Source organism: Coloeus monedula (genome assembly GCF_965178545.1).
Source record: "Coloeus monedula genome assembly, chromosome: 3".
Classification (NCBI taxonomy): Eukaryota; Metazoa; Chordata; class Aves; order Passeriformes; family Corvidae; genus Coloeus; species Coloeus monedula.
The window spans coordinates 16,124,489-16,137,717 of NC_138783.1; the positions used below are offsets into that span (position 1 = coordinate 16,124,489).

The window sequence follows — 13,229 nt, forward strand, 5'->3', positions numbered from 1 at the left end:
GCAAAGCAGAACAACCTGACCTCAGAAACAAGGATTTCTTAATCCTCCTCGGAAATAAAACAGAAAAGCTTCTAATACAATCAGAACAAAAAGCAGATTAGAAGCCTCTAATTAATTTTGTGGCCTTTATTTAATCAAAGGGGAAAAAAAAAAAAAGGAACAAAGGAAGAAAGAAAAGGAAAAAATGAGAAAGAAAGGAAAGTGCAGTAACATTTACTCTTTTGCCTCAGCCAGTTTATTGTTCATCTCTTTACTTTTCTCCTTATCCTCTGGCTTTGCAGTGTTGGAGGTCTCGGCGCTCTTTTTCTTGGCAGCCCGGCCAGATGCAATCTGCTTGTCTTTGGCCTTTTTCAGGGGTTTATGGCTTGTTGTGGTCTTTTTTGGTTTGGAAGGCTTTATGCTAGGCTTTTCCACCTGCATGGAGGGCGATAGGCAAAACAACAACACAGAGATGAAGAAAGAGAGAGAGAGAAGGAGAGACACAAGGACAGGTGGAAAACAGGATTTAGATCTTAAACAGCACAAATGTTACTTATCTGCTCAACTCTGCCCTGCCACAAAGGCAGGGGAGGAGCTGGGCTTATGCTGAGTTGCAAATGGCCAGCTCCTTTCAGGATGCCCTGAAGTCACAGTGCCCCTGGAGCCAGCAGAGCCCATTGTATCCAGATCAGGATAGAGCAGGGTGAATCAGAGAGGGAATATTATCAGTAATTTTATCAATTTCTGCATCTTTCTCTGACTTCATGAGGGGTTTTACAAAGCCACAGAGGATTGTCTCTCTCTGGACTGGAAGCAGAGAAACGATGCTTGGGACAAAGAGGCTGCTAGTTATAGTTGTCCCTCTTCATCTTGCAGGAGAGGACTCCTCTGTTTGTTTGTCCTTAACAGATTCCCAAAATGGAGGAAAATTACTTTGGGATACGTGAGGTGCAAAACTCGGATTGGCGCATGAGAAAATTCCACAACAATGTCTTGTTTCTACAGCCCCAAAACAGGAAGGACTGTTACCAAAATTAAGGGAGAACAGAAGCCTCCATCTCCTACATGCTCTCCCTGCAATCCCTCTCAGTCCTCACACATATAAGCACTCATCAACTCAGGGAACAATGTATGGTCCTATGTTTAAAACTTCACAGACTTTTTATAGGTAGATCCTCTGCTGCTCTTAGAAAAAACGGCTGGATGACATTTCAGCTCAGGCCCTTCTCAACATATGTTCTTGATCTGATCAAAGCCAGAAGTGCATACTGTCAAAATCTGAGGAATGCTCTGAATTAACAGCAGATGTCTGGCTCCTGGCATAAAATGTAATATGGGGCTGCTGTAGTTTTGGAGGGAGAAAGAAAAAGCTGCCTGGATAATCACATAGGAAATGAAAACTGAAAAACCTCTTCATCTCAGCACTACGCTCACTTCTATACAATTTGACGTATGGCACTATTGTCTCAGAAGTGCCTCAAGTCCTAGAGCCCATAGAATTATGGGTTTGGGTTGGAAGAGTCCTTAAAGACCATCTCATTCCCCACCCTCTGCATCGGCTGGGACACTTCCTAATAGACCAGGTTGCTCCAAGCTCCCTCAAACCTAGCATTGGACAATTCCAGGGATGGGGCAGCCACAGCTGCTCTGGGAAACCTGTGCCAGGGCCACGCCACCCTTACAGCCAAGAATTTCTTCCCAATATCCATTCTAACCCTGCCCTCTGGCAGTGGGAAGCCATTCTCCCTCGACTGTCCCTCCAGGCCCTTGACGGAAGTCCCTCTCCAGCTCCCCCGGAGCCCTGTTAGGCACTGAGAGGGGCCCTAAGGTCTCTCCAGAGCCTTCTCCAGACTGAACACCCTCAGCTCTCCCAGCCTGTCTCCATAACAGAGGTGCTCCATCTCTTGGAGCGTCTCCATGGCCTCCTCTGGACTCAGTCCAACAGATCCATGTTCTTCCTGTGCTGAGGACCCCAGAGCTGGAGGCAGCGCTAAAGGTGGGGTCTCGAGCAGAGGGGTAGAACAGGACAGCGAAGCAGAATACCCTCCCTGACCTCCCTGTCCACGCTGTGGGATCAACCCAGGACCCTGTTGGCTTTCTGGGCTGGCAGTGTACATGGCTGGGACATGTTTAGTTTTTTATTCACCACCATCTCCAAGGTGGATCATGAAATGCACCTGTTGGTTGGAATGAGGATGCCACATAAGGGGAGCGAGAACATGCAGTGTTCAGCCCAGCCTTACTGTGTTGGACATGTGCCACCAGGAACAGTGATGGCCCTGGGTCCCTTCTGCCGTGTTTCTCACCTTTGGAGGTTCTTTGTAGGGTTCGCTGTAGAGAGTGCGTATCCTTCTGCGTTCCAGGTATTTGTTATCAGCTGGGGAAGGCTTACTGGTTTCCCCCTTGAACTGAGCACTGTAACTGGTTTCATGGGTCATTTTCTCCTCTGGCGGTTTGTACTGGGGCTTCGCTTTTATCGCTTTCACAGGCTTGACGTCTATCCAGGGTCTGAACTCATTTCTGAAGATCAAAAAGGAAAAGGCTTCAGGAATTAAACCAACAGGAGAGCAGTGATAACATGGGAATGGAGTCTTGCACTGCTCAACCAAGTCTATGTGGAAAGGATTTTGCTTCCATTCGATCAGGTTTACATAGAAACTGGCTCCCAACAATTCATTTTTTACCTCATCCAAAACCCACTGACACATTATGAGAAATTCAAATGAAACGCAGTCTATTAAAATCAGCCAGTCCTGGACACCCCTTAGCCACACCTGTAAGTAGAGATTTGTATGATTCCACCTATATTGCACCAAATTAGAAAGAACAGTTTTGTTAATTCCATACTAACAGATAAATAATTAAGACTAACAGATAACTAATTAACACAAAACCAACTTAGATGTAAACTCAAGCAGAGCAGGGAATGCACAGTTTATCAGATACATTGAAAACTACAGCTTCTCTTTATTAACTGATAGTGGATTCCTGAATTACAGGGAAAAAATAACACCATCTTTCATTTCTTTTGGACTGAGCTGCAACTTCTGGTAGAAAAAGCCCCAAACACAGTTGAAAGTGTGGATCAGCATCTTCTGGACACATTCTGGTTCCCATCCACGGCTTCCTTCTCTTGCTTTTTGTAGTTCTTCCCAATGCAACATCAACAACCTTCCAGGTTTGAAGCAAACCATTTCAATTTCTCTCTGAAAATCACCATTCACCTGAGAATGGGGAAGGAGAAACCCTAAATGTGTTGCTATCTTAGGAGGTTGTACTCAGACATAGATCAAGACAGTGTTTAGATCCTTAAAATTCCAGTGGAAGCCAGGATCTGTCCTAACAGTGCTGATACAAAACCTCTGGGGGAGTGAACTTTCCTGGGAAATCACAGAATTGCAGAATGGTTTGAGTTGGCCAGGACCTTAAAGCTTATCTCGTTACAACCCCCTGCCATGGGCAGAGACACCTACCACCAGACCAGGTTGCTCCAAGCTCTTGTCTTAATTTCAGGACTTCCAAGGCATTAACCCTTTTAAGTTACAGACCCTGCCCCTCCTGCCTGTTCCACTTAACCACTTTTGGGTTGTATTACTCATTTTCAGCCTGGATTACTAGGTATCCTGGTTTAAAAGACAGGTGTCTCCCAAGGAAGGTGGGAACCTTCCTGGAATGGGAAAGACGACTCCCTCCTCACTATTATAACTTTGAAATTATGGGGCTTTCAGGCAAAAATAAAGGAAAAGGAGTAACAATTATTTACTAGAATATATATATATATATATAAATATGTATAAAAACAACGCAGACAAACAACAATGACACCACCACCACCACCACCAAAACAGAAAAAAATCCCCAATAACAGCCTTTCTCTGCCCATCAAGCGATTTCCCCTTTGGTGTAGGTACGATCACAACCGGCAGTGGGCGCTGTTGGCTCCTGGTGAAGCAGAGGGCGGCCGAAGCAAGCTGTGAGTCTCCCCAGGGCGTAATGGTGGCTCCAGGAGGAGAGAGAAGGTGGGGGGTGTTTCGGTTTTTCCCTGGCTCTCACGTGTCCCGAGGGTGTCCTGGCGACGGCAGTAGCAGCCGAGGCTCCAGTAAGCAGCCGCGAGGTGCTCCCTCCGGAGAGAGGGAGGAGATAGGGGCCCGGTTTTCCCCTGAGGCGCCCATGCAGATGGTGGATCGTCTTTCTCCCAGACACGGCGGGTGCCGAAAGTCCAACGGCCGCTTCTGCGAGCAGTGATCTCCAACGGCAAGGAGAAATGGCAAGGAAGGCTCAGCTGTAGCAGCGAGTCCCCCTGGGCAGGAGAAGTCCAGCACCAAAACCCACAACCGACAACCCTCCAAGCGAGGCAAAGACTGACCCACCCCCAGCTAAGAAACTGCCAACCATCACACTGCTTCTCCCCCTCCCCCAGAACCATTCCAATGATTTGCCAAGGCCCTGGCTACATCTTTTGTCTTTTAAATCAACGTCCATTCACCATCTCTATGACAACAAATGGAGGAAAATTCTTTAAAGAAAAAAAAAAGAAAACCTAACCCCAAACACTGGGGAAATGAGCTCTGTGTAAGTGGGCTGCCAGTCAATCCCTTCCCGTAATACTTTTGAACATCTTAATCAGCTTCTACCAAATTTGACAAACGGGAATGGAGATACTTGGTTTCACTTTTATGAAGATAAGCAACTGGATTGAGCCCAGAGGGTAAGGAAAGCTTAAGTATGGACATGCGCATGTCATCAGAGGATGCTCAGGCAGGGATGCTAGGCTGCAAAAGGTCATCTGTTGTCCTGGCTGAAGACAGAACACCATGAGTTGTCCTAGCCCAGTCACCCTGCCTTACCTGCCCTGTCGTCTCTTGCTGCAAGTAAGGCGAAGTCCTTCCGCGAGTTCTAGCCCCTTGACCCAGAGAATACAAGTTGGAGCTCTAGTTGTCGTGGAGGAAGAGCAGGGGGGGTGGGGGAAAGACTGATACTACCTTTCCCTTTGTCCTTCAAACCACAAGCTCGGCTGTGGAGCACCCATCTTGGTGGGTGTGTGCGTGTGTGTGTCCCTGGCATTTTTGGGTGTCTTTTTGTTCTGGGGGGAGTCTATGAGATTTAGCAATTTCGTATCTAGCAGGTTATTTTTGCCTGTTGCTGTTCTGCTTGTTAGTAAACTGTTACTTTTTCAGTTACCTACTCATATATGCTCCTTATTGGTGGAAAGGGATTGTTAGAACCTATAAAAGCAGACAACTCATTCCAGAGCGTTCTCCTTTAAATTGTCTCAAACCAAGACAGAATGACAAAGTTCATCTTAAACTCATCAGAAGATAAGAGGTGTCTTTCTAGGATCCACTTGTGCTCCAAAGTAGACTGTATTTTTGAAAGGAATGAGATAGATTTGTCTTTACAAACTGTGGGTCTGCTGATAGGTAAAAGCTAGATACTGAGAGGTGAAAGAAACAATGGGAGGATTTCCACTGATTGATGAAAGGAGTGAGAGGGATTTGTCTTTACAAACTGTGATAGATAAATGTTATAATATTGGCTTTCTGCAAATGTTAAAATGAGTGATGTTAAAGTAGCTTTATTATTGTGATAGATAAATATTATAATAGTGGCTTTCTACAAATACAGGCTATATGTAAAAATAGCTTTGTTACAAATAGATGCTATATGTATAATGTTAAAGCAGCTTCGTTATAAAGACATAATAGTGAAATAGCTAATATAGTTATGTTTGTTGGTAATTGAACTGTCTGCTTGGTTGGATAACATCCAACCAACGTGTGTCAAAGACCCCTGCTACTGACACGCCAACTATCGGCAACTACCGCAGAAACCATGGACCAAAGCCCACTCTGAGGATGATAATAAAAACTAAAAGCACAACCAAGCAATGCGCATGCTCTAAAAGGGCGGACCCAAGGAAGAGCCATGCCAAACGTCCTGGAACATGTGAACTAGTTTAAGGAAAAGTTTGAATATGCATAATTGATTATGAATATGCACTAGGCTGATGCAATAGGACAGGTATGTAAAGGGTGTCTCCGAAATAACAGCTGTGTTCTTGGCTGAGTGCCAAGGCACCCGGAGCCGTGAATTTTGCTTTATTATCTTTGTCCCTTATTGTCCTTTTATTAAACTTTTAAATCCTAACAGGAGAGTGAACCTCATCTTTCACACAAACAAACTGTGGGTTTGCTGATAGGTAAAGATAGATACCGAGAGATGAAAGAAGCAATAGAAAGAACCATAAATTCCACAGGAAAAGAAAAAGGGTGTGTATGCATTAGAAGGGGGTCTGTATTAGGCGATTCGGGAAGTCTGTACCTCGCAAGTACCTCAGCCAATGGGGAAAAAGAGAGGGAAATGCGGCTGGGAAATTAGGATAGAAAGGAGGCTGCATCCTCTAACAATTTGAGAAACCCCAGGGGAATGCCCCATGGCCTCTCCCTTTATTCGAATAAAGTAACAGGACTCCTCTGTCTCTTTTTTGGACACAAACCTCTGGTGTTTGTGGATTAATTTTCCTGACATTTTCAATATATGGAAATAAATAAATAAAATGGTGGACTAATTTTCTCTGCCCATATCTATCTGTCCTTAAGATTTCTTTCCTAACAACTTCAGAACCCATTAGCTGTTTTCTATTGTATTTGTGGCAGAAGTAGAAATCTCAAAGGTTAAAATCACAATACCTTTCCTCAAGATCAGTGAATGGGCACATGGGGAACATCCAAACAGTGTTCTGCAGCTGAGGGAAAGAGGTAAAATTCACATTTCTCACTCAGTGTCAGGACAGCTGAACAACCAGCCACCACTGGTCATCAGGTCAACCACAGACAAAGGATGAAAGCTGTTGTACTGCGGATGCAGGGAGTGGATTTTAAAGGTGGAACACAAACCAGGATTTATCCATTCTGCTGCTCAAAGAATGCTGGTTCACACAGAAGTCAGTTCTGAAGCAGCATGACTGTATTTGTAGTGCCTGGCAACTTTATTAGCAGCTGTATTATGCAAACATCAACATGCAGGAAGTGACAGGCTTTTTCCCCAAGCCCCTGTGATCTTGGCAGAAAAGGCACAGAAAAGCCTTGTACTCCCTGTGGGCTGTCAGGGAATGATTTCTGCAATAGAGCTTGGCTGTTAATGCAACAAGTCTCATCTAACTGAAAAATGAGACTGCTTGTCTCCACCCTGCTTTGCTGGTCTGAATGCAGATGTAACAATTCTGTGAGTACTCAGCTCCACTGTTCTTGGTGATTGGACTTGACCCTTGACTACATTATGTCTCCCAAGATGAGGCTTTGCACGCAAAGAATGGAATAACAGCCATTCTTAGGTGGATGCACACTGATGCACTGTGGCTATCAGCTCTGGAGTAGCTCAGCCACAACCTCTGGAAATGGAGGATAGAAGGCTATTGATCTAGAAATCCCATACTTTGTTGACAAACAAATTCTAAATACCAGTATGCCACGTGGATTCAGTGCACATCTAGAAATAATGGGTGGCCCAGAGAAGCTGTGGCTGCCCCATCCCTGGAAGAATTCGAGACCAGGTTGGATGGGGCTTGGAGCAACCTGGTCTAGTGGAAGTTGTTCCTGCCCATGGCAGGAGGGCTGGAATAAGATGACCTCTAAACGTCCTTTACAACCCCAACCATTCTGTGATTCTGTGTTTATATTCTAAATCTAAATCTAAATCCTTTTCAGGCAAATGTTTTAACATCACCAGCTGTTACACTACAAACGGTCCCTTTAAGTATGTGAGAGTGCATGGGCCACATTCATATGGAGTCCTACCACACCTGGAATGGACTGGCCACTCCCTGTTACCACATACACAGAATCAGACTGGTTTAAGTTGAAAGGGACTTATAAGCTCATGTTGTTCCAACTGCCCTGCCATGATGGGCAGGGACACTTCCCACTAGACCACTGAAACATCCAATGTGTCCAGTTCTCCACATCTGCCATCCAGAGCACACAGAGACAGCAGAAGGAGGAGAGAATCTCCACCATTTACTACAGCTACAGCTGGCGCAACAGGCTGGTCTCAAAGTCTATTTATGATATTCAGGCAACACATTAAGTAAGTGTTACTAGAATAAACACAGGCTATTCTCTGCTGATTTCATCAGTGCCCAGGAACTCAACATGGTTAATTAGAACTAATTCCTAAGTCTCTTCATCTCCACCACAGATGAGTGAGGGAAAACAACTTATTGGGAAGTGCCCTTGGAATATGCCAGATCCTGAATCCAACCCAACAATTGCTTGGAAAAGCATCAGGTACAATGGGCCAAAATTGTAGCCATGACTGTGCTAGCAACTTTGCAACTTGGATCACCAGATTTGAGTGTCAGGAAGAGGGAATTTCCTAATGCAGAGTATGAATGAGGAGGCAGGTGCCCTGCTTGGGGCCTGCATCTCTATTGCTTGTAAAGATGAAGGGGATGTCTCAGGAAGGTAACCTAAATCCCCCTTCCAAGTCTGATGACTCTCAATCAAATGTGTCTGATACTGTTTGATGTCACCATGACGTAGTGTTGTCCAAACAGTGCATGGTACAGCTACACTCTTTTAAGGCAGTTGCACTGTACTTCCTGTGCAATGCCCCATTGCTGGAAGGGTTCAAGGCCAGGTTGGACAGGACTTGGAGCAACCCGGTCTAGTGGAAGGTATCCCTGCAGGACAGGGGGTTGGAACTGGATGGTCTTTAAGGTCCTTTCCAACCCAAACCATTCTGTGAGTCTATCATCTGGAACTGGCCTGATTCACCAGGATCTTTATGTCACTCAGAGATGTTGTGTTATACATTTAAAAACTTCTTATATGCAGCAAAGAAGTGAGAGGAAATTTAGCAGCTTTAAGAGGGTTTTTTTAAAAATTTTTTATTCTGGGTATAGTAAAAATATCTGTACTCTAAGGTACCATATTGGTTGCTCCTGTAACACTAAACCTTATGCTGGTTTGGAGAAAGATCCTGTCATTCTGAGACATCCCTCATTATTGTTTAACATTCCAATACCAGTTTGTGGGGAAGGTGCCCAAAAGTTACAAATTCCTTAGGCAATCTCAAACAAGCCCTGAAAATTTTGCTTTCCCCCTATTTTCAGAACACCAGGTCATAGTGGTGTCTGGAGCTTTGCAGAATTCTGCACATCAAATTAGCTCTTGAAGTATTCAAGGAACGTGCTAGAACCCACCCTAAAAGAGGTCGGTCTCACAGCTCACTTAAACCTTTGCTCAAGCAGCAAATATGAACCATGCACCAGCTCCAGTCTGGATGTAGCCAACAGGCACAGCTTTGTCCAGCTCTGAAATTCTTAATCGAAGGGATTTTAAATGCTCTTAATTTTGCTGAGGAAGATTTTAAGAACTGCTCTCTTGGCATGAAATGGAGGGTTGAACTGAAATAGCAGAAAATTACAGGTCTCCTGATTTTCTGCCTTGTTCTGGTCCCAGCCTTAGAAAGAATAATTAGAATCTACACGGAACGCAGTGCTGACCTGAAATGGAACTTGAAATAAAACTCAGTGAAAAAGAGTATGAGGCATCAGATGACCTTTAGCAAGCCAAGTTCAACACGAAAATTTCCCAGTGAGGTTAAAGAGAGTTTATCCATCTACAGACCTGAAGAGAACATAAGGCTGTACAGGACAGGGCAGACGGCTTACAAATGTACAGGCAGCAGATCTTATCAGATGACAGTAGCCTCGGGAGGTAGTGGCCTGATCTATATCCATTGAAGCCAAGCCTGCTCTCCACATGTATCAGTGAACACAACACTGCTCTTGAGTGAGGTTTCATCCACCCTGCTTGTTTTAATTGCATTTTCCCCTTGACTGAGGATTGCTGAAGGTGGTGGCAGATGAAGGTGACATAAATACCCTCTTTCAGCCCAGCCAGGGTGCATTGGGGTTGAAATGAGCTCCCAGCTGACTCTGGAGATGCTTGTCAAGGCCCCATGTAGGCATGGATTGCCTTTATCTACTGATGTCAAAGGAAAGCCAAAAGGGGGAAGGCACAACAGGACAGGGCAAGGTTTAACCACTTCAAGGCTTCCACCTTCTTTGAAGAACTTTAAAGAGAGGCTATATTTGCTCAGCAGCAGCACAGGGTGTTCAATGTATTCTGCTGACAGCAGCTCTGCTGGCACTGAGCCAGGCCAATTCCCTCTTCTTGATGCACACATACGAAATAATGAATAATGCAGAAAAAGGAGATGGGGGACTTCATGGTGGAGTCCTGCACAGGAGGGATATTTCTAGCTTAATCTGGAAAAGTACATCTCGATGAAAAAAGAAAAATATTTGGATTTTTCACTGAAAAAGAAGATACTTTACAAAATGTTAGGCCTGAAGCATTTAATTAATTCTAAAATGAAAATTTAATTTTCTTTTTCAGTTTCTTTAATTCTTTACCATCCCATATTTTTTTCCTTATTCTACTCAGGACAACACCAAAGACTATGAATCCTCTTATGATGCAAAACATCAAAGTGCTTCACAAGGAGTATTTCAGAACGTCAGATTTCTCTTTAATGTTTCTCTAAATAAAGCAGCAATGAAAAGAAGATACATTTGGGCCAAACTAAGTAGAAAATATGTCTGGGATTTTCAAATTATTTTGCCTTCCTGGAATACAGTGTCACTTGCTCTTAAGTATTCTCCAGCTCTTAAAGCAGGAAAAGAGACGTTTGGTGAAATGAAATACTGGGAAACCCAAATCCATGATAATGGCTGGTTGAACTCAGTGCTAAAGGAGGACACTGAACTTCAGTATATAATGAGATTTAATTCAGTCATGGCTGTTTAGATGGATATTGGGAGTATTCAGAGTTGTCTTCAGCATGTAACTGCTCCCAAAAAACCACGGGCCAAAGCAGGAGTTATTCCATGATGTAGGAATCTCCTCCAACCTCCCTGGGGTTGTCTGGTTCTGGCTGTGATTGGCCGAAGACGCTGGACTACATGGATTCCAGGCAAATTCAGCTCAGAAAGGATTGCTCAGATGAGGAGCAGGCTTGTGTTTTGATCCTAAAGCTGTTCTCTTTGCTAATGTGAACAGGAAGAAATACATTTGGACTCAGCATAAACAGGTGCATCCTCCTGCAAACACAACTGATTTTAAAGACAGCCTGATCAATTGTTCTGCTCTGAAAGAGCCAAAACCTGCCCCCTAACTCATTTCCAGCATCAAAGGAATGCTGGCCCATGCTGAGGTCCCTCATGTCATAGTAAACAGTGCAACGTGCTCTTGCCTCCCAGAGAAATAAACCTTAACTTCTGGGCTGGAGTGATTCCTTGCTTCTGCTGACAGCCTGACATTTTACTGCAACATGTCACCTGCACCCCAAGACACTGGAGCTGTTGGAATGAATTTAGAGGAGGCAACAGAGATACTGTGAGGGCTGGAATCCCTCTGCTCTGGAGACAAGCTGGAGAGCTGAGGGTTTTCACCTGGAGAAGGCTCCAGGAGACCTTAGAGCCCCTGCCAGTACTTAAAGAGACTCCAAGAGAGCTGGAGAGCAACTTTAGACAAGGGCCTGGAGTGAAAGGACAAGGGGAATGGCTTTCCGCTGACAGAGAGCAGGGTTAGATGGGATATTGGGCAAAAATTCTTGGCTGTGAGGGTGCTGAGATCCTGTCATTGGTTGCCCAGAGAAGCTGTGACTGCCCTATGCCTGGAAGTGTTCAAGGCCAGGTTGGTCATGGCTTGGAGCAACCTGGTCTAGGGGAAGGTGTCCCTGCCAATGGCAGGGGGCTGGAACAAGATGATCTTTAAGGTCCCTTCTGACCCAAACTAGTCTGTGATTCTGTGATCCAACCATTTAATCATGGATATTGCGTTGCCTGAGTGTTGGGGAGGATGAAAGTTTGGTAAGAAAGTTTCACAGATATGTAGGCTTGACAGAAAGATCTCTGAATGTAGAAACTGGGGATGAGTTTGATGGTAGAAATGGAAGCAAGTTTTGATATAGAGTAAAAGATGTTTTGCTGAAACACTGATCACTGAATAACTGAGAAGGCAAAGGTTGGAGATGAGTTGGAAGGAGATTTTTAGGAGTAGGACAAAGGTATATGACTACAAACAAAGACATGTTTTTCACCAAGTAAATAAGTCTCAAGAAGAGCATAAGTAAATAGAAAACATGTCTTTACCAAAAAGAGAGATATGGCAGGCAAACAAGAAATGTCGATGTAGGAAGAAAAAGAGAGGTTTGAGAATTTTCCATTGTAAGCTTAAATTGTAACTTACTTACTCTTGTGATTGGGTAATAATGACTGTAATATGGTGATGGTAGTAGTTATGATAGGCTATAGGCAAATGTAAAGGTATTGTGTATGGTGCTTATTGGTTGTTATGTATTAAGATACTCTGCAAAGAAAAGTATATAATGTTTTGTGGCGTGAACAGAAAGCGGCTTCAGGTATGCCTACAGCTGGAGCTGGCAGCTGTAGGGCTGGCTCTGGATACCCACTCCCTGAAATGCTGTAACTTCGCCTATGCAATAAACAGCTTTCAAGAGAGCTGCCTGAAGTGCAGACATCCTTTGTGAAACTTTCTCCTATACCTGAGTGTCATAGGTTAGCAAGCATACAGTAATGAGTATTTTGGACCAAACCACTACACTAAGGAACATGGAATGTGGGCTTTCAAGAAGGAAGAATTACTGTGCAGGTTGTCATGACTAAAACATCACAAAACCAGGACTGAAGGTGATGGTGAACACTGCAGAAGGCCAAAGAGCTGAGTGAGAAACATAGCTGTGGGTGAGTAACTCTATGAGTAACGGCCCAGCCAGTGTGTAGAGGTGCATGTATGATGCAAAAAGGTGAGATAAATCCTCACACTCAGACTCATCTAGGCAGCTTTGTCACACAAAATCAACTTTGTGAACCTCAGGGTAAACACCAGCACCCCCCAGATTGTTTCCTTCTTTCCACTACTGCCTTCACATTAGATCTGCTCTCCAGCTTCCCCTGCACCCAGTTCCTTGTGCTGCCCAGCCACAGGGAGAGAGTAGTCTGAGCCTCATAAAAGATATCTATCAGCACCTGCAACAGCCCAGGAGCCCAAAGCCATCCCTATACCCTGGCAGCTAAACACCTGCCAAAGGGAGCAGCATGGACTCTGGGGAGCATAACACTGGGAGATCCCACAGCAGAAATCCCAGAAACCAGGAAAAGGTGTATCTGGGGATCTGGAGAGAGGTTAAACTAAACAATACTGAGACCTCCTGGTGTGAAT

The 13,229-nt window shown here is 44.5% G+C and overlaps 1 protein-coding gene across 1 annotated transcript in view; it reads right to left on the reverse strand.

Annotated features, from left to right (window-relative positions):
• The window catches only part of MAP6 (microtubule associated protein 6), a gene marked incomplete at both ends in the record, with an annotated part of 56,147 nt that overhangs the window by 12,873 nt on the left and 30,045 nt on the right, over window positions 1-13,229 (reverse strand). The window contains 2 exons of the mRNA XM_082279502.1: window positions 218-414; window positions 2,286-2,499. Coding sequence (XP_082135628.1) covers window positions 218-414; window positions 2,286-2,499 — 411 coding nt within the window. The remainder of the gene's footprint in view (window positions 1-217; window positions 415-2,285; window positions 2,500-13,229) is intronic.